We start from the raw sequence: 21,693 nt of genomic DNA on the forward strand, positions 1-21,693 counted from the left end.
TTAATTAATATGCCAACCAGAAGCTAATTGGCTGTTGAAACAATAACTTCTTTTGTTCCACGGTTGGCAAATTTCAATATAAAAAGAAATGTGATGCCTATGTTTGTAAACAAGAAATATAGCTATTGAGAACTTTATATTTATTACATGTACACGTACAAGTCCCTTGAGAAAGGTGGCCATGATCATGAAATTTACTATGACCTTTTTCTTTGTTTCAGGCTTCCAGTTGGATTCCAATTTTCCTGATAAATGAAATCAGTTGGAGGGTACATGCAAAGTGGTAAAGAAACTAGCAGCTATTGGGGGATCTGTCTGAAAGAAACCTGGAGTCATGGTGATACTCGTAATTAGTAGCTGCTGAAAATCCTAGCCCTTATCCCATAATAATAATTATAACAACAATTATATGATATTATTAATGGCATTACCTTGTGGTTTTAGAAGCAAGATTGGCCTTAACACCTCTCCGTTCATGTGACTGAACTCAACACTTTCAAACAAAGAACTTTTTTTCAACTGTGAAGCCATGACTGACAGATACAGTGCTCGTTTGTGATGATATCGAAGGTTTAGGTAATCCAGTGATTGAAAACATTCCTGCAGCAAATGAAAGGAAGCAATGAGCATAAAGAAGCATATTTTGATGATTACATAACTTTTACTACAGTCAAGAAATGTGTCATCTGGACTGGATGGGACACCTAAAAAAAATCCACGAAAAATGGGAGTCCAAATAAAACAATTTTTAAAAAAGGCCTGCAGAGGCCAAAATTATGTATGTAATACATGTCATCAGTAATAATGTGTATTTTTATATGCACTAGGAGTTAAGGTAACAGGACCCAACTGAAATAATGAACAATTTGCATGATGATGTCATTTACTACAAAGATTAGATTGCTTTGAGTTGCTTCTATTGTCAGACAAATTTAAACAATAATTGTTTAAATTTGTCTGACAATAGAAACAGCTTATTGTTTCTTTGTTCCCAGGAGAGAAGAAAAATCTGAGTAACAAATTGCATTCTGGTCTCGGTAGTAAAATGATGCCGTCATGGAAAATCACCTATTACAAAGGAAAGTAAAAAATTAAAACAGACAAAGACAACTTTAACAATAATAATAATAATTATTATTTGTTAGCAGGGTTTTCAATTGAACCCATAATGCGTAACACATGTTATGGGTGTCACTTGAATATGTAAGTGTTATTGCTTTAAAATCAGTTCGTCAATTAGTTGCAGTGTGATACGGCTGAAAATAACACAGCAATGGCTGTTAAAAATTCTAATGAGAACCCTGATTAGCTGTATCAGTTCTGACCATCTCAACAAATCAGGACCCAAAAGTAAAAGGCCAGAAATTATCTTTACCAGAAATGTGATGTGTATAATACATACCTTTGGCATTTGTACAGAAACGTCCACATTTAAATCTGGTTTTGTTACTGTTCCAAGAAGATAACTTCCAACAACTTTCACACTTATTGGCCTGTGAAAACGAAATTTCCCTTTAATGGGGGCAGGAGGAGATGGGAGAGGAAATTTCGTTCCCCTTGGTAGCCACGAGTGGTCTGACACCTACAAAAAAATATTTTGGAATATCATAATCATATTATCTGGATTTCAGTTTTTGGTATTACATCTCAATTTGATTATCTTTGCAGCAAGAATGCAGGGCCATAATAGTTCAAATGAATCTAACATGTTTGATCCACCATTCTGTAGTAAAGGGTGGGGTAGGAGAGGTACTAGTGAAGATCAGGGAGGGGTAGGAGAAGTAGAAGGGAGAAAAGGAAAGAAAAGCAAAGATGCCTTCTCTTGTCTCATTCTTTTTTTGAGACCCCCTAAAAAACCATGCCCCTGTTTTTTAACTACACCCAAAAGAAAGAAAATCTCTTTTTAAACAGTTGATAAAAAAACGTTTTAAAAAATTTTAACTGGTTTGAAAAAAATTAAAACCAAAAACAAAATTAAGCTACAACAGATACACCAACAAAACATTTCCCCTCAGTTAGTGCTTGCCAGGGCATAAAAAGCTTCTTAAACAAGAGATAATATTAATGCCTGATCAACGGTTTGCTTTAAATTAATGGTGTAATTACCTCATATGACTCTGTTCCGTCAGGCAAAGAGAGCAACAGTGAATTTAGTTCATGTAAAACTTCATCAAGAGATTTGCTTCTTTCCTTCTTGGGCTGGACTTCAGACAGGAGTTCAGTTATCTATTTTAAATTTCAAAAAAACATCATTGAATCTGTAAAAGTCTGTCCAAGCATAAAATGCTTAACTGCAAAAATTGACAATGTACTCGTGTTCTGCGAACAATAATATTTTGCCCCTTTGGACAGCTCAGTAAGACATTTTTGATTGACATGCGTTGCAGAGTTTCCTGGAGATTGACAGTGAATGGTGATTTCTGTGAAACATTTACCTTTTGGTCAGCCCAAAGTTTCAAAAATAATGTTAATTTTGTTATACATGATGCACAAAAGTCCATATAATTTAGATTGCTTGCATAAATCATTGTACAACAGCTTAAAGTTAAACCTGTCAGGAGGCGTTTAAGGCATTAATATTATTACAAACCTGCATGCGAAAAAGGCTTGATTTAAAAAGATTTTCTGTTTCCTTTAGAGTACTGAATTCCTCACTCGTGAGGGGTCGGTAAATACTGTCCTTGTAGCTTGTAGTTTTTGACTGATGAATTTCTCCATTCTGTACGACTGCTTTCTAGAAAAGGAAACCGCATGAATGAGCTCTGCAAGAAACTGGATGTCTGTTTAGTAAAATGCTCAATTCATTTAAAAACAAGTCAAAACAACATGTCCCCGGACATTCAGTAATGATATTATTGCGATTACATGTACATGAACCTGAAATTCTTGAGGGTCAGGTGAAAAGAGATTATAATATATATACTACGTAGTCCCAGGGGGTGCTTGTCCTTCAGTTGTCCTTAATCCCTGTTTTCTCTTATGGACCACAATATATTTGTTTTTATGAAATTAGTACAAGTTATCTTACCTAAACTGCTAAACTACAGAATGGGGCAATTTTGAAAAAGTATTCTCTTTGGTAGCTCTGTGATCTGGTAGTCAACATGTATAGGTGGTTTTGCACATTACGTAATTGCGACCACGTGGGTGGACAAAATAAAGATCTCTCATTCATTGGCTCCTTTTTTTCATTCACCAGCAATATTTACTGTACGTACATTGAAGCATTGTTATCTGTGTCTCTAGAGATTTGCGGCAAACCACTTGAGTAACTCAGAGGCTTGCTAGTCACATCCGAAGAACCCCTGAGCCAATGAGTCACCAAAATTATAATATTAATACAATGTATACCTTTCACATTCTCAAATTCTGAATTTCGCTAATCAAGCTGCTGAGTCACTCACAGATAAACTGCTACTGTGCTCCTTCCTTTTAAACCATTTTACTTAACTTACGAGCTGTGGAGCCTGCTTCAAAGCTGGCCCTGTATTCTGTAGCAGCTCTTATCTCATACCATTGCGACAATTTGAGTACACTATCAAATACCGGACTAAAATGGCGCAAGACAAAAGAACCATTGTTATAGACCATTTTCATAATGGTGAGCAAATAAAATATTCTTCTGTTTTAATGCCAATAAGACTTTCTAGCTAATGCTACCATGAGCAAATTTCAAAAGAACTTTTGTTTTCAAAACGAGGGTAGTAGGTCTAATTAACTCATTGACTCCCGGGGGGTTCCCCATTGACGAGTAAAATCATCTGGCGTTAGACAGAGTAAAATACTAAGTCTGGCCGGTTTCACCCGGTTTTGACGTCAAAGGGTTAAGAATTACAGAAAGTATCCTCAACATGCATAAAAGCTATCCTTAGGCCTAATTAGGCCAAAACAAAATTAAGACAGCTCTCGGGACGTTTCGTGCCCTCTCGTTTTGTGCGAGGCTTACACCACGTAGTAGCCATGAAAACATAACCTGTTTTTACATTGCAGCTTGCAGGTCATTGTTTTACCATAACTGAAACGAAATGCTAACCTAAGGCAAGGCTTAAACATAATTTATCTAAAGCATAGTGTTTAGGCCTAATGTTAGCATTAGTAAAGGTTTGGGTTGTTTCAGCTTTGGTGAAACAATGACCTGCAACCCTAAACTGCAGTGTACACCCTCCAGGATAAAAATGTCAACATCCGGCCCCTCGATCGTAGCGACATGAAACTCTTAGCGGAATGAGATTTTATCTTTTGACACCCCTTTATTAAACGATTGTATCGTACAACATTTATACCATCCAGTACAAGGAAACTACAAGTAGTTTTATCACAACATATCAACAACCAGTTGGTTCACGTGTGGAAAACTGAACGGACATGTACAGGACGAAGCCGTTGCCGAATCAGAACAAACCATTCCAGTTTTCATCTTACCCTTTTATTGATATCATCTCCTTCGACAGCGTCTTCCGCCTCTTGGATTTTTCGTTTCATCGCTCTAGTTTGCTATCAAAACAATGAATCGATCATAGAATTTACCTACAATCCGTCCGCCATTTTGGTCCCACGTGCAGTCAAATTCAGCGGGGAGGCTTGGGGAACATCAGAAGCGAATTTCTCACGTGACAAAAACACTAATTCGGTATCCTCCTGCTCGCGGGCTTTTGATTCGTCCAAAACCAGAGATTTGGGTCTGATTGTCAACGTCCTTGCAGTGTGAACAAAAAATATGGTCAAAGCTGTTGTTACAACTTCTATTATTTGCAAGAATCATCATTTTTCATGGAGGCAAATTAATGGCAGATAGATGTCATACAAGGGTCCGGAGACGCGCAAAAAGTCAGGGTTTCGTCATTTTAATTTAATATGGGCTCCTTGCGCGCGCCGTCCATCGAGTTTGAGATTTCCGCGTCCTGTCCTCCAACTCGCTCATGTAAAACACTGATTATAGCTTGCAATCCATTATTTCATTCATTTATTTATTATTTATTTTATTTATTTTACTTTGTCCTGCCGTTCACTCAGTCTGAACTCCAAACAGAACCACCTTGATCCGTTTTATCAAACTGGGTTTAGTCCTGACGGTGTGTCGTAATCTTTGACAACAAAGGTGAACCACAAGTTCGATTCACACCGTGAGGGTTGCACACAATCATGATGAGTATGACGAGCATCATTTTCGAGTGAATAAATCAGAAGCGAGAAAGAGTAGCTCTGAGCACAACCACAGCGCACCCTTCTCTTGCTATTTTGGGGGAATTTCCGGGGAATTTCCTGGAGTAATTAACTTTGCCTTTCCAAATTTCTACCCTGGCTCAGTTGGTTTAGCACCGGGCTGCCACGCGGGACTGGTGGGAGGACGTCGGTTCGACTCCTTGGTGGGATGTTCGGAGATATTGGCTACATCAAGCTACTCTAAAATCCGAGGGTAACATATATGATAAATGATACTCAAACCTTGAGTAAACCCTTGCTAAACGCTCGGATGAATTACGGAGGAAAAGACTGGGCGAGTTCATTTCATACTGGGGTCCAAGTGCCTGAAGTGGGTCATAAGTGAGACACAAACGCAAATAAACTTGAGCTTGACGCCTTATCGTGTTTTGATCTGCTCAAGTGCACATATGCATTCGATGGGGATAAAACTGGACCTGCGAGTTCTCTGAAGATACCTCGTTTCTGAGGCTAAAATAATACCCGTTAACATTCCAAGTAGAACTCGGGCATACTTAAAGCCCTCTTACGTCGCTTGTATGAGCCTGCCTATTATCTCCCAAGTTATCCAAAAGCAAAAAAATTATTTAAAAAAATTCGACTGTGTGTGCAATTATTCCACACGTGATCCGCCGTTGTCATGAATGCGAAAGCACTTCCGGGAGGACCCAGGAACAATCGTGAGGATCGTTGTGGATCAAGGCGGAAGGAAAAATGAATGCGGTAAATGATCAAGGTGGGATAACTTTTTCTTTGTCATCGCCTGCTTAAAACTCAGTTGCTTAAAACTTTGCAAATAATTGACGAGTCTGCAGTGAAAGCTTGGTATGATAATGATTTGTATTGTAAGTTGCGGTGCAAGTGTAGAACTGTCTTAGCTTGTCTGCTCTGACCGTGAAACAAGTTCTGCAAGTTGTCTTCTTATTTGAAAGAAATTCTAAATAGAAAAGTGGTTCAATCAAATTATTTTTGATATTTCAATTATATCTCAAGGAAGTAAAATGTTTTATGTTAAAATGTACGTCAGCCAAGGGGTTCAGCCCAATTCAGTATTTGAATGCTCGTGTGCTTTCGTGTACAAGTGTACAACATGTGGGGTGGGGGGGTTGTCTTTGAGGGGTGGGAATTTGGGAAATCAACGGAATATCAATGAAGGTAAAAAGCGATTTATTCATTCTGGGATGGCTATGTAGATAAATATATGTTATTTGCCAACTGGGAGGTCTGTATAGCAAAAAACTGTTACCAAGGTCTTGAAAATGCTGCCCGAGGCCCCAGGCCACAAGTTCTTTGGCTCTGCATGCATTGTTTTCAATGGCCAATCAGAATAAAGCCATTGTCTAACGCCGACAAAAATAGCAAAAACAATGTATGCAAATTGTGCAAATTGATGTAAAATGCGAGTCTCCTGCTGAAGAGTTAGTTTTAAACGCAAAGGTTGACTCAAAGATATAGTGTAGGTGGAGGCTGAGCCTTATTTATGGGCTCTTGGTTTTAAGTACTGCTGAAGTCATTTTCAGTTTATTCCGCACTTCAAAATTGTTGGGTGGATGCTCACATTCCATGACAGTTGACACAGGCGGAGCTTATTTCTGTTTTAGTATAATGCAGCAAAGAGAGTATTATAACAATATTATCATTAAGTGAAGCCATGATCCTTGCAGTCATGAATGCAATTTTAGCAATTGTGTAGAGAAGCCTGAACAATTCAGGACTTCAACAGGGTTTGAACCCATGACCTCGCGATACCAGTGCGATGCTCTAACCAACTAAGCTATGAAGCCACTGACATTGGCAGCTGGTCATGTGTGGGTTCTACTGATTCCTTTCATGTATCATTTTATTTGTTAGTATTATTACCAGTATTATCCATCCAGGGCTATAACCCTGCCCCTAACCCTGGGGATATTCATTGGAAAGGGTCACTAAATTGCAGTATCCACCCCAATGCGGAAAACAAAAAAGATATAGTCTATTAAAACTGTATGACATGCCTGAATAAACATTTTCAAGTTTTTAGCTTGTATTGCCATACATGCGCTTCTCACTGCCTTGTAGCTGTCAGGGGACAGCCGTTTTTTTCCCTTAATAGGGTGCCATTTTTCGGTTGTGAACGTTAAAAAGGGTATCAAATCTTGATTTTGTATCCTTAAATAGGGTCAGCTACAGTTTGAAAATCTTGGCGGCACACACCTATCCTAAATTGTTGGGAGTACCCGCCCCCCCCTTCCCCGGGTCCCCAACCAATATGATTACCAATACCAATAGTATTCTTTACCAGAGGGCAGCAAAGTTTCTGGTTTGAAAAAAACAACATATTGTATAAGGGCATCAACAAATCTTGTTATTACCCTTTCTCACCTGAGGATGGGATTAACAGATTTTACTCTGGCTAATTTATATATAAACTAATCTATATATAACTACTAAAAATAAAAACAAAGAATAGGCTAGCTCTTACAGTTATTCATGTTATTACTGAAAGCTTGCATCCCTCAGGGCTTTGTACAAAACATAACAGTTTAAATGGCATGATCGTGGAAACAAAACCAAACTGAGGGCCTCCTGGGAGGTTGGGGGGGGGGGGGGTGGGGGAACCTTGTTCCCTTGTTCTCTTTAAAAAAAGTTGCTTGTGTTACCTTAAATTGTTCCCGAAATTACTTCCAAACTTTGTCTCAGCTTTTTGATCACTAAAATGGTTTATGTTCCCTTAACTTGTTCCCTATGAATAATTATTATTATTAAAACTTTGTCCCTTTGTTTCCTAGTTCAAATTAGGTCTTGTTCCCTTGTTTCCCAAAATCCCTGGGAGGGCCTCCAAACTGCTGGGAGGCAACCAATCAGCTATGTCATCCAATGACCCCTCTCTTAGTCCTGAAACCAGGTTACCTGACTAGTGTTTAGACTGCACTGGCATGCTCTTCAAAGATGTTTGGTTAGGCTTAAATAAATGGATATCAGTTTATTTACTTTGTTCATGGATTCCCCTTTTTTTAAGTCTGCTGACCTTCAACCACAAGCTAGCTCAGACTGGCACACTCTAAAACATGGTTTTCTTCTTTGAACTTCCTTTCAGTAAGTTGTAAATAACTATGCTCAAATTGCAAGTCAGTTACTGAGTTGTTATTTTGTGCTTCCGTAGGGTGTGCTATTTGTCTTCATAACATGTCAAATCCACGTTCTTTGACGTGTAAGCATGCATTCTGTTCAGCGTGCATCCAACAGGCCTTGAATGTGTGCAACAGGTGTCCAGTGTGCCAAGAGCCTCAGGGTGTTTTACGTGGAAACCAACCCCCGGGGGCGATGACCACTCGAGTCATTGGACAAAGTCTTCCTGGTTATGAAGGTAATAATTTTTTACCCTCTGTCTTACATTGCAGGAGATCAGAATTGGTGAAGTGTGGTGATACCACAATGCTCACTATAGAGCGGGCATTACTCAACCACGAAACAGCGAAACGAAACACTAAAACACCATGTATGACCCCACCATAAATTGAATACTAACCAACAAAGGTTGGGTTTGAGATTAAATATTGTTTTAGGCCTAATTAGGCCTAAAACGTTGTTGCTCCTAGTTCATTGAGATTAAGATTAGGATTCAGGTTAAGACTGAGATTAGGAGCAATAACGTTTTAGGCCTAATTAGGCCTAAAATGATCTTTAATCTCAAATCCAACCTTTGTTGGTTAGTCATTCAATGTATGATGGGGTCATACATGGTGTTTTGGTGCCTTGTTTTGCTGTTTGGGTGTTTTGGTGTTTCATTGTTTAGTAATGTCCCTACAGAACTCCAAAATGTACTCGGGTTTTCTAACTCTCATCAAAAACCAACATTTGAAGGGATCTGCTTAAATTGGAATTTATTTGTCCTCTCCTAAGTTAATGAAGCTAGGCTAACTTTAATTTAAGCTAGCCAGCACTCAGGAGCTTACTGATTATTTCAAATAAGTGTTTTTGCTTACACCATAAAAACAGTCCAGTGTAGTCGACCATGCATTGAAGAGGGCTATTGGCTCTGGGAAAATGGCACTATATTAGACGTTTATTCCCATTCCATGTCGTCTTTGCAGGATATGGGACCATTATCATAAATTATAGCTTTTCCTCTGGTATTCAAGGCAGAGAACATCCAAATCCTGGCCAAAATTATAGTGGCACAAATCGTCAGGCATATCTCCCAGACACACGTGAGGGGAAAGAGGTGTTGCAACTTTTGAGAAGAGCCTTTGACCCTCGATTGGTGTTTACTGTTGGCACTTCTGTCACAACTGGGCTTCATAATCAAATCACTTGGAATGACATTCATCACAAGACTAGCACACATGGAGGGCCCTTTGGGTAGGAGTGTTTTATTTGTACTACCAGAAACCCATAAGGGTTGAAACGTGTAACGCGCGTTCACAGCTTCCAAATATTCACTGCGAACTGATTGGTTGAATGTTTCAGTGCTAAGTACCATATTAGGAAACCCCTCGCTCTTGTTGTTCCAAATATGGTACTTAGCAAATCGAACATTCAGAAGCTTGTTTCCCAGCACACAAGGGGCTGTTACACATTTCAACCCTTATGGGTTTCTGGTACTACTGAATCAAGTAAATTTCTGTTTTTTGACAACCTCAGGCTAATGCACGCGGGTTATCACCACTATTAAACAATTAACTCATTTAATAAAAGCCAGGTATAGTTAGTTTGAATATGTTGATTTTAATGAAGGGAAACTAGATCTGAGCAGAGCTCTCAAGTTCTAATGTTTCCAAAGAGTGAGATGCTTGCATGCTGGAGATTGCATCAAAGGTGTAAGTGACCTGTCTTTCTTCTGCCAGAGGTGCCAAAAAACTCTAGGGGGGTCTGGGGACATGCTCCCCCGGGAAAATGTTTTTTAATTTGCACTTCTCAAATTGCTGGAAATGCACCGTTGAGTCTGCCATTTTGGTTTTCTCATGCTGCTTGCTAAGAGAGCCGGTATATTTGTTATTATTGTCAGCCTGAGCTAACATATGAGCCTACACTTCATATATTAATGTTGGAAGTCCTGAAGAAACAAGAAAAATGGTCGCAAACGAACAGATTGAACATTGGCCGAAGATCATTGCTAGTGAAGGAACGAATTCAGAAATCACGAGCACTTCTGAAAGCTCAAAGAAGAGTGCCAAATGCGTGAGAAATGCTTGTGTCGGCGTGAGAGCATGAGATTCACGCTCAATGCGAGAGTTCCTGACTGCAGACCAGATGAGGCCGGTATTTTTTACATGTCACAGGTCCGGTGGGGGGGGGGGGGGGGGGGAGGGAAATACTTCCTATTAATGGGGGCTAATGGCAATGTGCTGCTGGATGGGGTTTCATTTTCATGACGGCATGGATTGACTATAATGGGGTTGCATTTTCAACAGAGTTCCTGTCGTTGTTACTAGAATTGGGTTGCAAATTTTTGGGGTTTTGGGGGGTAAGAAAATTCTGGCTATTGGGATTTAAAAATGGAAAGATTTGTGGTGCAAAAAAAGTTGTTACAGAAAGAACTCTAGCGCTGTTGATTTAATATTTACTAGTTGCATTACATTCCGTTTTGAAATTACAATTAAAAGGCTTTATTTAAGGTTTATGCATAAACAGAAAGTTAAAGTCTTTTGGCCTAGGGTTAGCATTAATAAAGGGTTAGGATTGTGGTCTGACCTTTGAGTGTAAGTGTACAGACCTACCACCCAAGTAGGATGAACTATTCAAATGAAACTTTTGTGAGTCTTCCAAAAACATCGAAAAACACCTTGTCCAAACTGATAAAACTGCATGGCTAATTTTTTCAAATTTCAATCCATTTTAATCCTCCAGCTATTAAGGATATCAAGGTGAACGGCTTAGTAGTAGTGTAATTATTGAACAAGCACCGGTCCCACTTGCCCATTGAATAATACGAATAAAGACACACGGGTCAGACAACTTCAAGGTAGCTTTATTTCAAGGAAAATCTGTGTCAATAATAATAATTATTTGGGGGACTAAAATAAACATCTTTTCTTCCTTGTAAATTAAAGGTTTGGATATCCCGATCCAGATTACCTGCGGCGAGTTAAAGAAGACTTGGCTGCAAAAGGAATCCGCTGACAGAAGAGATCTTTTGTATTAAACTGTAACTTAATTCATACCATCGGCGTGGCTTCTGTGGCTTTTACGGATTGTTGATGTACTGTACATAGGATGCGAGTGGTCGTACTGAATCTGAAAGGGAAGACATTGCGAATGCGAGTTACGTTGGTGGAATATATTTTAAAATCCATGTTAGAGCTAACTAATTTCCTTGCGTCTTTCTGGCCCTTAGGTTGGAAGGATAAAAAATAAGGAAGTGTTTGTATTTTCTAGCTTGTGATTAAAGCCAGCCAATATTAGTTGCGAAAGTGCGTGTTTTAGACTGAGTATGAAAACACTGTTCACCCGCATTCCATCACGCTCTTCCGGGTAACTCGATACTCCGTCTGCAGTAATGCGTTTTCCAAATCTCTGTTTTTTGTCCCCAGAGAACGAAAAAAGGTTTTAGGGCCGATTTACACGGTACGATTTTTGGCGCATTCGACAAGCATACAGCAGGCCTACGACATATGTTTTAAAAAATGCTGCGACATTTTTTTTTGTCGCACACGATAATCGTAAAAATGTTGTAGGACTGTCGTAAGCTTGTCACATGCGACAAAAATCACACCAAATCGGCTCTTACGATTACACTACACCACCAAAATGGATGAGAAAACATTCCTTTTTGTCAGCAGGCTTTGTTCGACCTATTTCTCTGAAAAGAAAATTTGGAAGATCATGGCACTTATGTAGGCAACTTTGTCAGCTGCAAGCCAACCAGAGAAAACCAGGCTTGAACGGCATTCAAAGCCATGACTCTGCGATTGCGAGCTATCAAGCTACTTTCTGTATACTGCGCATACTACACTTGAGTTTATGGTACGATGGAATAATCCGATAGGTACCATACCAAAAAAAGATGCTGGTTTTTACAAGAAATTGACATTTCAGTTGATTGTACAGGCATAAACGTAGATGCAAGAACCGTGCGTGTCTGGTCTTCTGGAGACAGAGGTGAGAGATGGTTTCGTTTAGACTGAGACGCCTAAAATGCTTTGTTGTAAGCATGGCGGTTCACGAGTGAAGTTGTCTCTCTGACCTTTCTGTGCACGAATTCCAGGACCAGTACCGATACAATTTGCTAAATTTGGGCAAGTTTTAAAAATGGATGCTGTATTTTGCTGGTAGGACTGTGTGGCCCGACACTAAAAAAAAAATAGGTCCGCAATGCGTACTTGTGTGGGATTTCAGTCAAATAAACGTTGCTGATCAGCATTACAGTAAATGTAATACATTTTGTCATTTTATGGTGATAAATGTCAAGTAAAGATTCCGTAGAATCCCCAAACTGCAGATGAGAAAACGGTTAGGGGAGAAACATGTTTGGACTTCTAGTCTCAAGGAAATTAGGGGTGCTTACCATTTGTCAGAATAAATCGGTTGGGATGACTGGTGAATAATGGTAACAGGTTTTCCTAAATCATCAAACCAGCCCAACAAGATGGCGCTTACCATATGCAATTGTTTTCGGCTGATGAGAGACTGGAAACTGGAAAATTTTAAAAAGTGGTAAGGAAATTTCCACTATTCCATTCGATGGGAAATGTCATTTACTGTGGTTTGTGTATTTCCCAGTCAGCAGACGAAGCTGGACGTGGCCCCAAGTTATCAGGGGGCGGTGATTGACAGAGTTAAGAGTCACTAAGTAAACATTTTGCAGGTTAGGGCTTGTGACATTGTTGTGACACATTACAATTGGGTGCATTTGAGCATATGAGTTTCTCAGCCACCAAATCTTTTGCAATTAACTGCGAAAATGTGTTAGAGTCAACGCGCTTCAGGCATGAACACACTACTTCAGAGACTCATGAAATATTCGCGTTCGACAAAGAGGTCAATGCCGTCTACTTTTATTCATCAGCGGAAATATTGGAATCAGTCGCTAGTAGCAGAGGAGAATTTGTTTCCGATAAAGCTGGATAAATCAGCAGGCAAGTGCAATTGTCAGCTAAGAGTATTCGTTGCTTCCAGCTTACAACACTGTATGTAAACTATATTTTTACAAATATTTTAATTAATTAGCTTTTCTGTTTTAACATTACCAGCAAATGTCAAAATTTTTGACAGGAAGTTTGAAGGCATTAGTTCTTTAACTTGCGAATCTACAGAAACTGGCGCCATCACGCAACGTGTCAACAAATCGTAGTTAAAAGAGGGAACCTCAAATTGCTAATCGTAAATCTACAGGATAATACTGGACTTTGTCATTAGGGAGCTTAAGCACGCGTGTTTTTGAGACGCGGACGGCAACGGGAAGAGAACATTTCACGTGACAGGACAGTGGTGTCTCTCAGATTCTTATACTAATCATCTCTAATGGAGAAAAGATACTTAGCAACGTAAATGTGGTTGTGTCAAGACAAGTTAAAAGGGAAAACAGCTCACTTCCGGTTGCCGTCCGCTTCTCAAAAACGCGCGTGCTTAAGCTCCCTATTGTTGTCAGGACGACAACCACAAAGAAAAATAACTAAAATGATAAACGCATGCGCATGGCGTGCAGTACCTTTTTTTCAATAATCTATTATTTCGAGTCGTTTTTGTTCTTAGCAACGCCCTCTTTGCTTATTTTTTTTTGTTTACTTATGCGAATACCCAATACATTCAAATGAGCGAATGGCTTGAGTCATTTCAAACCTTGATCATTAATTCTCAATTCATTAATAATTCATAAGGCTATTAGTCAATCGGAGTGCCCCATTTGGCCAGGTGCATGTATCTTGATAGCCAATGAAACTACAGGTCAGGAAACGCCCGTATTAGTTCAAAAACTGACCAAGACACTGATCTAGTCACTTGAATTTAAATGAACCTTTATGCTAGTAAAACCTTCGAAAAAAAAAAACCTTAAATAAACTACTCGCACACAATGCATTTTAAACTTCCCGAGTAATATTCGACATAAAACTTTCGCGTTTCCTCTTATTATTAGCGTCCAGAGGATTAAAACGAATTTGGACACCCAATAGTTCAGCGAGAGCATCCATTTCAGCAATGTCTGCTCTCAAGGTTAACAGTCTTTGAAAAGTCCATCGCAATCTAAAACCGGCACTTTCATGATCTCTCTTAACCTCAACCATTCCGCGAGTTCACAGCACAATTCTTTTCATATTTAGTTGAAACTGGAAGGGCCTCGTTAACCGAATCCCTTTTTTTGGAAGACGATTTTGGCAGGCGAAAACGACGTGATTCTGTCTCGCTCTCCATTGCACCCTATTATGTAAATTTCTTCGAAAGTTCCACCTTTTAGATTCATTTCCTTTTCAAATTACTATCACTTGCCTGATAAAACAAAAGATCCTCACATAACACTCATACGTAGTAAAAAAAAGGATTGAGAAGTCATGTCAAAAACTCGAACTTCGTGATTCATCAGAGGTTTCAAACACCTCTAAACAATAAAAGTACTCCGCCTACCGCGTCGTGCATTCATTTGCTTCTCGGTGTTTGTAACCCCTGATGAAACAATCGCACTCGTTTTTGACATATTACTTCAAACTGGCCAATATGCTCCACGGGAGTGTATTAAGCGCTGGAATGTGACAACAAAGCGTGGAATTCACACGGTTTATGTATTCGCGACTATAAAGGTAAAGCGCCCCAGCTTGTTGTTCTCTTTTGCAGTAAAATCCACGGCCGCTGGTTCGAAGTGTTTCCTTTTTTTTTTTTCTGTCCTTCTGTGGATAAAGTTCCTTAAGCGCCAAGACCACCGACTCCGCCGGTTCAACAAATCCAACAAGCTCCGCCTCAAGCGGCGAATTTAGAGGTAGATATGTTTTCTGTTTTTCAAACTGGAGTCAGTTTCATTACTTGGACCGTTATGCTTCTCTGGTCAAATGTCAATTTTTCTGAGTTCTCCTGTTCGTCATTTACCAATTCCTTGTTTATATTACCTTATTTTGATTTGGAACGTCATCAATACTTGTTAGGTTCTCCTATTTCTTATGTTATATGTTTGGCGTTGGCGGTACTCAGGGTTCGGTGGAAATCTAAGGGTGCGTTCGATTGACCGTAATCCGGAATAGGAATACATGGAATATCAGTGAGAAATCCTCCGTTTTTACGGAGATTCACATTAAAATTGTCAAACATCTGCTAAAATGCTATTTTAAACGTATTTTTATTATCCTTGCTGCTTCGAAACGCGCCAAACATACCGTTTTTAATCATCACTCCACGTATTCCTATTCCGGAATAGGGTCAATCGAACTCGCCCTAAACGTCATCTACATTTCAGTTTTTCTGATCGGGAGCGACTTTTACGTGGCTCTTGCTCCTCTTCGGTGTATTTCAATGTACTGAACTTGAATCCTCCTGGGCCCGGTTGGCAAAGCCGATTAACTTAATTCAGGATTAGCGTAAACATTTGTTTCATGTTTTCAACTTTTTGGTGAAAATTTCTTTTGCTTATTTTTGTTTTTCAAGATTGACTTCTTTCTAATGTAAATTTTTGCCTAATATCAGCGTTGAACAGCATTTGGGGGTAAAGAAATAAACTCTTTGGTTAATTTTAAATCTGGGATTAGTGTTAATCGGCTTTTGAACAACCGGGCTCTGTTCATTCAATTTATTTTCGTTTGGGACAACTGCAAGTTGCGTGTATTTGGCAACAACTCAACCTCGTGTTTGTTGAATTTTCTTGCCTGTTGTTTAAATTTGGGCCTCCCGGGCCAACACAAATACTGAACTACGTTGTTGGTTCAGATGTGAATTCGGTATGCTTGGCTTAACTGAACGTCGTGTTTAATAATAGGTGGAATTGTTTTACTTTGGGTTTCTCAGGGCGGGCACGAATACTGATCAGAATTAGGCCGGTCGGGTGCCATTTAAAGTGCTTCTATGACCAAAAAATCAATTCTTCGTTTTCTTTTGACTTCAAAACTTTGTTAACTGAAGTGGCCCAAGTTTTAAGCCTTGATTTCAAAGAGAAATCTATTTTTTTACATACCTAGACTTTCACTCAAAAAAACGAGCACTGTGATTGGTTGATTCTTGGTCAAGTGCCCCGGCCCTAATAAATTCAACTGTAACATACAATTCTTCAGCTGTTGCCCACGCCGGATGTTTTGCTGCAATTCTAAATATATAACAAAAGTGCTTATGTCTAATCCCTCGGGAAAGTAGTAAGTTTTAATCAGGATTCTCGGGAAAACAAATAACTTTCCCCCTCGGGACCATACATTAAGTGCACATTATGGAGGGGGAATTGGGACAAAATTGTCATTGAATCGAGTTTCATGCTATTGGACCATTTACATGTAACGCTATGCCATTGAATCAAACGTCATTCTATCGGACAATGAAGTTCATATGTCATTGGATTGGACTACATGCCGTTGAATCATACGTCATTCTATCGGGTCATATACTTGTCATTTGATCGGACTTCATTTTATTGCAACACAATCATCGAACTTCATGTCATTGGATGAGAAACGTCATTCGATCGGGCCAGCGGCCCATTGAAAAACGTTTTATTCAATTTTACCCAATTTATCCCGTTCCAAGCGGGCTTCACGGTACAAGCCGCAGCTAGCCATGTTTTAAAGACGCAAGGCAGTATATTTTTTTACAAACATTTGTAAACCTTGATTTGGTTACACGACGTACGCTATGTTATCGTATATTATTTATGGGGACATTTACTAGGTCAGTATCAAAGCTGCTGGATAATGAAAGATTAATGCTCGGAGATTAATTTTTCCACAAAAAGGCTGTAGAATTCTAAACGTACTCTTTGTGTCATGTTACAAAATGAGTTTGAACTAACAACTGAATTAGAAGCGGTTCGCCACCAAATGGCGTCGCAGATGAGATTTTCTTTATCCAAAAGAAGTCATCATACGAGAAGCCAAGAAAGTACAGAAAATTTTAGCACTTTTTAAAAACAAAACCAGTCCAAGTTTTAATTTATGCATAGTGCAGTCAGCTGGAAAGTTTACTCCCTTTTTCAAAACACCTGTTTGCCAAACTGATCGCTTAAACTATTCTTTCAGGAAAAGAATACATCAATAAAGTTGCACGCTTTATAGTTTGTAAATGATAGTAAATTCATTTCTGCGTGTTTTTTTTTTTGTCACACGTTAAATGTACGTGCAACACCCGATATGTTTATTCGTACCGCGCGCTCTAGCGCTCCTTGCTATCCACGGTCATATATGCGTCAAGACAATTAGACAAATGGCATGGAACGACTATGTTAACTTAAGCAAACTATTAACTACACTTGTTACGGCAAGTTTTTGTTAAGCACCACCGCCGCGCTCTCGGGACACGCAGCCGGGAAAAAAAACTACCATTTTAATTAAATTACATTATACTTTATTTGTTTCACTCATGTCCACCTCATGCACGTTCATCGGGCAACATGTGATAAGAAAGACCTAGCCCTACCGATAGTTTAACTAGTCCCGGGCAGACAGCCCCTGATTAATTTCTGGGAGACAAACCTCTTTTTTAAATAAGCCGCTTGCCCGATCGAACGACGTTTCTGATCCACTGACATGAAGTTCGATCCAGTGGCATGACGCGCTCAGTTCAATCGAATGGTCTACGACCAATGACATGAATTTAGATTCAATAACACGTCGATGTGGTTTTTTGAAAGAATGTGCTGCAATGACATGAAGTCCGATCTAATGAAATCTATGTAATCCGATAGAATTACGTATGGTCCAATAAAATGTAGTCCAATCCAATGACATCGGAACTATATTGTCCGATAGAATGACGTTTGATTCAGTGGCATAGCGTTAATGGTCCAATAACATGGAACTCGATTCAATGACATTTTTGTCCCAATTCTCCCTCCATAGGCATATTCTTAATTTTAACTGGAATTTTTTCTATTCAATGAAGAGTAGGAGAGAACCCTGGGAACTAGGTTGCGGGTTCGGTTACAATAATAGGGACCTTAAGCAAGCACGACGACGACGACTACGAGAACGTTGTCTAAAAATATTATTTCCCGTTACTGTAATAATTTTACGATTACTCCATGTCGTTCGGCTTGGAAAGAATGAATGCACAAGCCAAGAATAAATTGATGAGAACGGTGTGGATATTCAGAGAGAAAATTGAAAATTCGTCATCCATGTGCTCTCGTCCTCCACATGACCTCAAATTTGATCATTTCACGTCGTAGTCAAGACGAGAACGGCAAAGAAATGTATCAAAATGTAAAACGCACGTGCTGGGCGTGCAAAGCTATTGTTTTTGTCCACTAAATATGCAAATTTGCGGCGTTCTCGTAGCCGTCCTCGTCGTCCTTGCTTAAGGTCGCTAATTTGTTTGCATTTGGGTCTCTCGGGCGGGCACTAAAGTGTGTTTGGCAAACTCATTCTCTACCTTGAATTAACGATGATCGTTAATTCTGAATTTACTATTATCGTTAATTTAGAAGACTGAAAGCTTGATATGAATTATGGGAAATGGTTATATTTTAATACGTCCCAATTGTATGGACGTAGGACTCGAACCTGGGAATGTTCATTATTAACCCGTCACTTAACCACTTGACCACCACACGGCTAGCTGCTCAGGGACAATATTTTAAACGCTATTTGATAATGTTGTATCATCACTCGGCAACAAACAACATTTTAAACACTGCAAAATGTCGGTTTCCAAACTCTACGACAAAGCTAAATATTTTAAAATTAAAGCATAGGCTTAAATTATTAGTCTAGCTTAGGCGGTTAGGCCTAATTTTTAAGCAGCGATATTCTATTAGAGATTTGAATAAATGTTTTAGAGGGTGCGGTGTCTTGATCTTCAGTGGTGAAACGGAAAGTTTCCTGTAGAATAGAAGCTCCTTGTTCAAATCCACTCCACGGGTATGATTATTTCCTTATTTTCTCTGCTACCACAAGTCCTGGGACGTGTCCTAAATTAACGATAATAGTAAATTCAGTGCCAATTAGATCTTGTTGGTTTGGCTGTACCTGAACCTCGGAATCCGTTAAGTTTGTTTACATTTGAGCCTTTCGGGCCGGGCACGAATACTGGCCTGGGTTCGGATGCCAATCGTTTGTCTGTCTTTTTTTGGGGTACCATATCACTTAACTTCGAGTTCAGTTCGAATCGTTTTTTCTCCGGGGCCTTTCTGATCGGGCATGAATACTCCAAACTGCTGTATGCTCAGGTGCCATTTTGGTGTTTGGCTGCAACTAAACTTTGCATTTGCTTGAAATTAAGTGGCATTTGCGTCTTTGGCTGGCCACAAAACCTACGTTATCCCTATCGGGGGTTTTTGGTTATGGCTATATGTCGTCAACTCAGTTAATGTTCCACGTCTTTATTCCTGTCTGGCTAGGCATGGATACTAGGATAGGGTCATTGGCGCCGTTTACGTATTTGGTAATAGTTTACTTGACCTTCAGGCAAATTTGTGTTGCGTAGTTGTGCGCAAATTCCTGGGTCGGTGTCAGGGATACGCTAAATTATAATTATTTCAGGCTTTGTACACTGTACAGGTGCTAAACAATAGGACATGCAGGATGTGTCCCCCAAAAGCTTTTTTATAATAACAATAGGACAAACGTAACACTTCACAAAAACAAGCGACTCAGAAATTCATTTATTTCGGATAAAAAATGTTCAAACAAATGTGATTGTGAACAACACTTGATGTGTTGCTGATGACCAGGAATTAATACTAAACCAAACGTTAATTAGTATTGTGCATGCGCGTCAAGTATGTGGCGAGATCCAAACTCTGTTTGAGGGCATTCCTTTGGAATGAATTGGACGCAATATGATCAGTGAAGTCAATTTACACTCAAGGTGCTCGGAGCATTTGCCACGTTAAAAGACTAGCAACTTGAACATTTGTCTTGTTGCAGCTTATTCATTGAAATTTTACAAACGTGTTCGAGTTTCTCACTAATTTTAATACATTGTTCCTTCCATTGTTATAAATTCATCTCGACTCAATTGAGTTTTTGCCAGAACGCTGAAATGGTTATCAACGGAAAATCCAGCTGTTTTCAGTAAATTGTACAGTATTCACTGTCACCTTGTGGAACACTGATTTACTGCACACTTAACTGTGGGAATATAGTTTTTAAGTTTTGATCTACCGCCAGTTCATTGGATGTTACAAATCCAATACTGAATCAAAGTGCCTTGATGAGCTCTTGCTCTTGTTCAAGATCTTGGGAAAGTGACAGGTAATAAACCTGACCTATGATTTGATACTTATGATAACACCGATGAAACGCCACGTGAGCTTTCGCGCGAAAACATATCTTCACTCGTGAAGATAACTTGTTTTTTTTTACGCGTGAAAAGATCACTATTGCTATGGTTACATAAGAAAATCGCGTCTTTCGCCAAATGATTTGGTATTTCAGTGGTGTTAATATAATAAATAGAATATATTACTTGGCCGCTTGGAGATAAGAAATTTCTCTTTTCGTGTTGAAAAATATTTCGCTCGAAGAGAAATTTCGTATATCCGAGCGGCCATGTAATATCCTGTATATAAGTACTATGTTAACATGTGAATAATATGACTAATCACCGTCCAGAGTAAAATAACTTCAGTCAAAGCGAAGCATCAAAATGGCTTCCGGAAGTTTGTGTTTTGAAAACATGACTTCGGCTTCCCATTTTGTTCCTCTGCATTTACCGTTAGATTATTTTATCGAGACCGAATCGAACAATCACGAGGAACACTCAACATTTTCATAGAAAGTGCAAGTCAGCTGAGTGCAAATTTGTGATTGCACAGCGGCGCGAACCGCCGCCATTACATGGTTAAATCTGACAGTGATTTGGGGACAAGATAAAATGTCACACTTTGTAATTGCGAATTTTCCCATATTTTTCGGTTATTTTGAATGGGAAGTGATATTTTGTTTACTTGTTGCTGGACTGTAAACCAGATTTGTTATTTTATACGCTCGGTCATTTAGATCAGTCTTTAATTTTTTTTGCTGTTCTACATTGTGAGCTTATAGCATCTAAAAACTTGACAAATGATTCCAAGTAATGCTTCATTATCGTTACACGTATAACAAAAAAATTACAGCAAAGAAAGTGCTTTGTACGGATTTTTCTTCATTCGTTGCAAAACTAGGGAAACTAACTCGTTTGCTGTCAGTCAATCTTTCGGTTTCCCAGGTTTTGCAATTCGTGAATAAAGCAATTTCTATGAAGTAATCTATTCTCGGGTTTCACATGACGTAACGGCTGCCATGTTGGTGTCCCAACCCAATCCTCCGGGAATTGAACTCAATTGTTATGTAAACTTCGTTGAAAAACATGGCTGTTGATCATCTAAGTGAAACCCAAGAATATTTAATAGCTTGCAATTAGGCTCTTCCGTTGAAATGGCGCGCGGTCGAAATATAGGGGCGTGAACGT

At 39.2% G+C, this 21,693-nt stretch overlaps 2 protein-coding genes across 2 annotated transcripts in view; one reads left to right on the plus strand and one right to left on the minus strand.

The window, feature by feature from the left end:
* LOC137992293 (nucleolar protein 6-like) overlaps nt 1-5,761 on the minus strand; it is a 34,552-nt gene extending 28,791 nt beyond the window's left edge. Inside the window, exons 1-5 of the mRNA XM_068837559.1 lie at nt 4,423-5,761; nt 2,591-2,734; nt 2,107-2,226; nt 1,403-1,582; nt 432-600 (exon numbers count right to left, since the gene is read on the minus strand). Of these exons, the coding sequence (XP_068693660.1) occupies nt 432-600; nt 1,403-1,582; nt 2,107-2,226; nt 2,591-2,734; nt 4,423-4,482 (673 nt within the window). The 5' untranslated portion in view covers nt 4,483-5,761. The remainder of the gene's footprint in view (nt 1-431; nt 601-1,402; nt 1,583-2,106; nt 2,227-2,590; nt 2,735-4,422) is intronic.
* A 59-nt stretch (nt 5,762-5,820) lies between these two features.
* LOC137992294 (probable E3 ubiquitin-protein ligase DTX3) lies at nt 5,821-11,594 on the plus strand. Its single transcript, XM_068837560.1, has 4 exons — nt 5,821-5,938; nt 8,345-8,548; nt 9,276-9,543; nt 11,235-11,594. The coding sequence occupies exons 1-4, from the start codon at nt 5,917-5,919 to the stop codon at nt 11,302-11,304; spliced, it is 564 nt and encodes a 187-aa protein (XP_068693661.1). The 5' UTR covers nt 5,821-5,916; the 3' UTR covers nt 11,305-11,594.
* The last annotated feature ends 10,099 nt before the right edge of the window (nt 11,595-21,693 follow it).

This window comes from Montipora foliosa, chromosome 2 (genome assembly GCF_036669935.1).
Source record: "Montipora foliosa isolate CH-2021 chromosome 2, ASM3666993v2, whole genome shotgun sequence".
In the NCBI taxonomy this organism is placed as follows: Eukaryota; Metazoa; Cnidaria; class Anthozoa; order Scleractinia; family Acroporidae; genus Montipora; species Montipora foliosa.

Coding starts and splice junctions, on each gene's coding strand:
- LOC137992294 (XM_068837560.1), top strand. CDS start 5,917: ATGAATGCGGTAAATGATCAAG. Junction 5,939..8,344: donor GAATGCGGTAAATGATCAAG/GTGGGATAACTT, acceptor GTGCTTCCGTAG/GGTGTGCTATTTGTCTTCAT. Junction 9,544..11,234: donor ACACATGGAGGGCCCTTTGG/GTAGGAGTGTTT, acceptor TGTAAATTAAAG/GTTTGGATATCCCGATCCAG.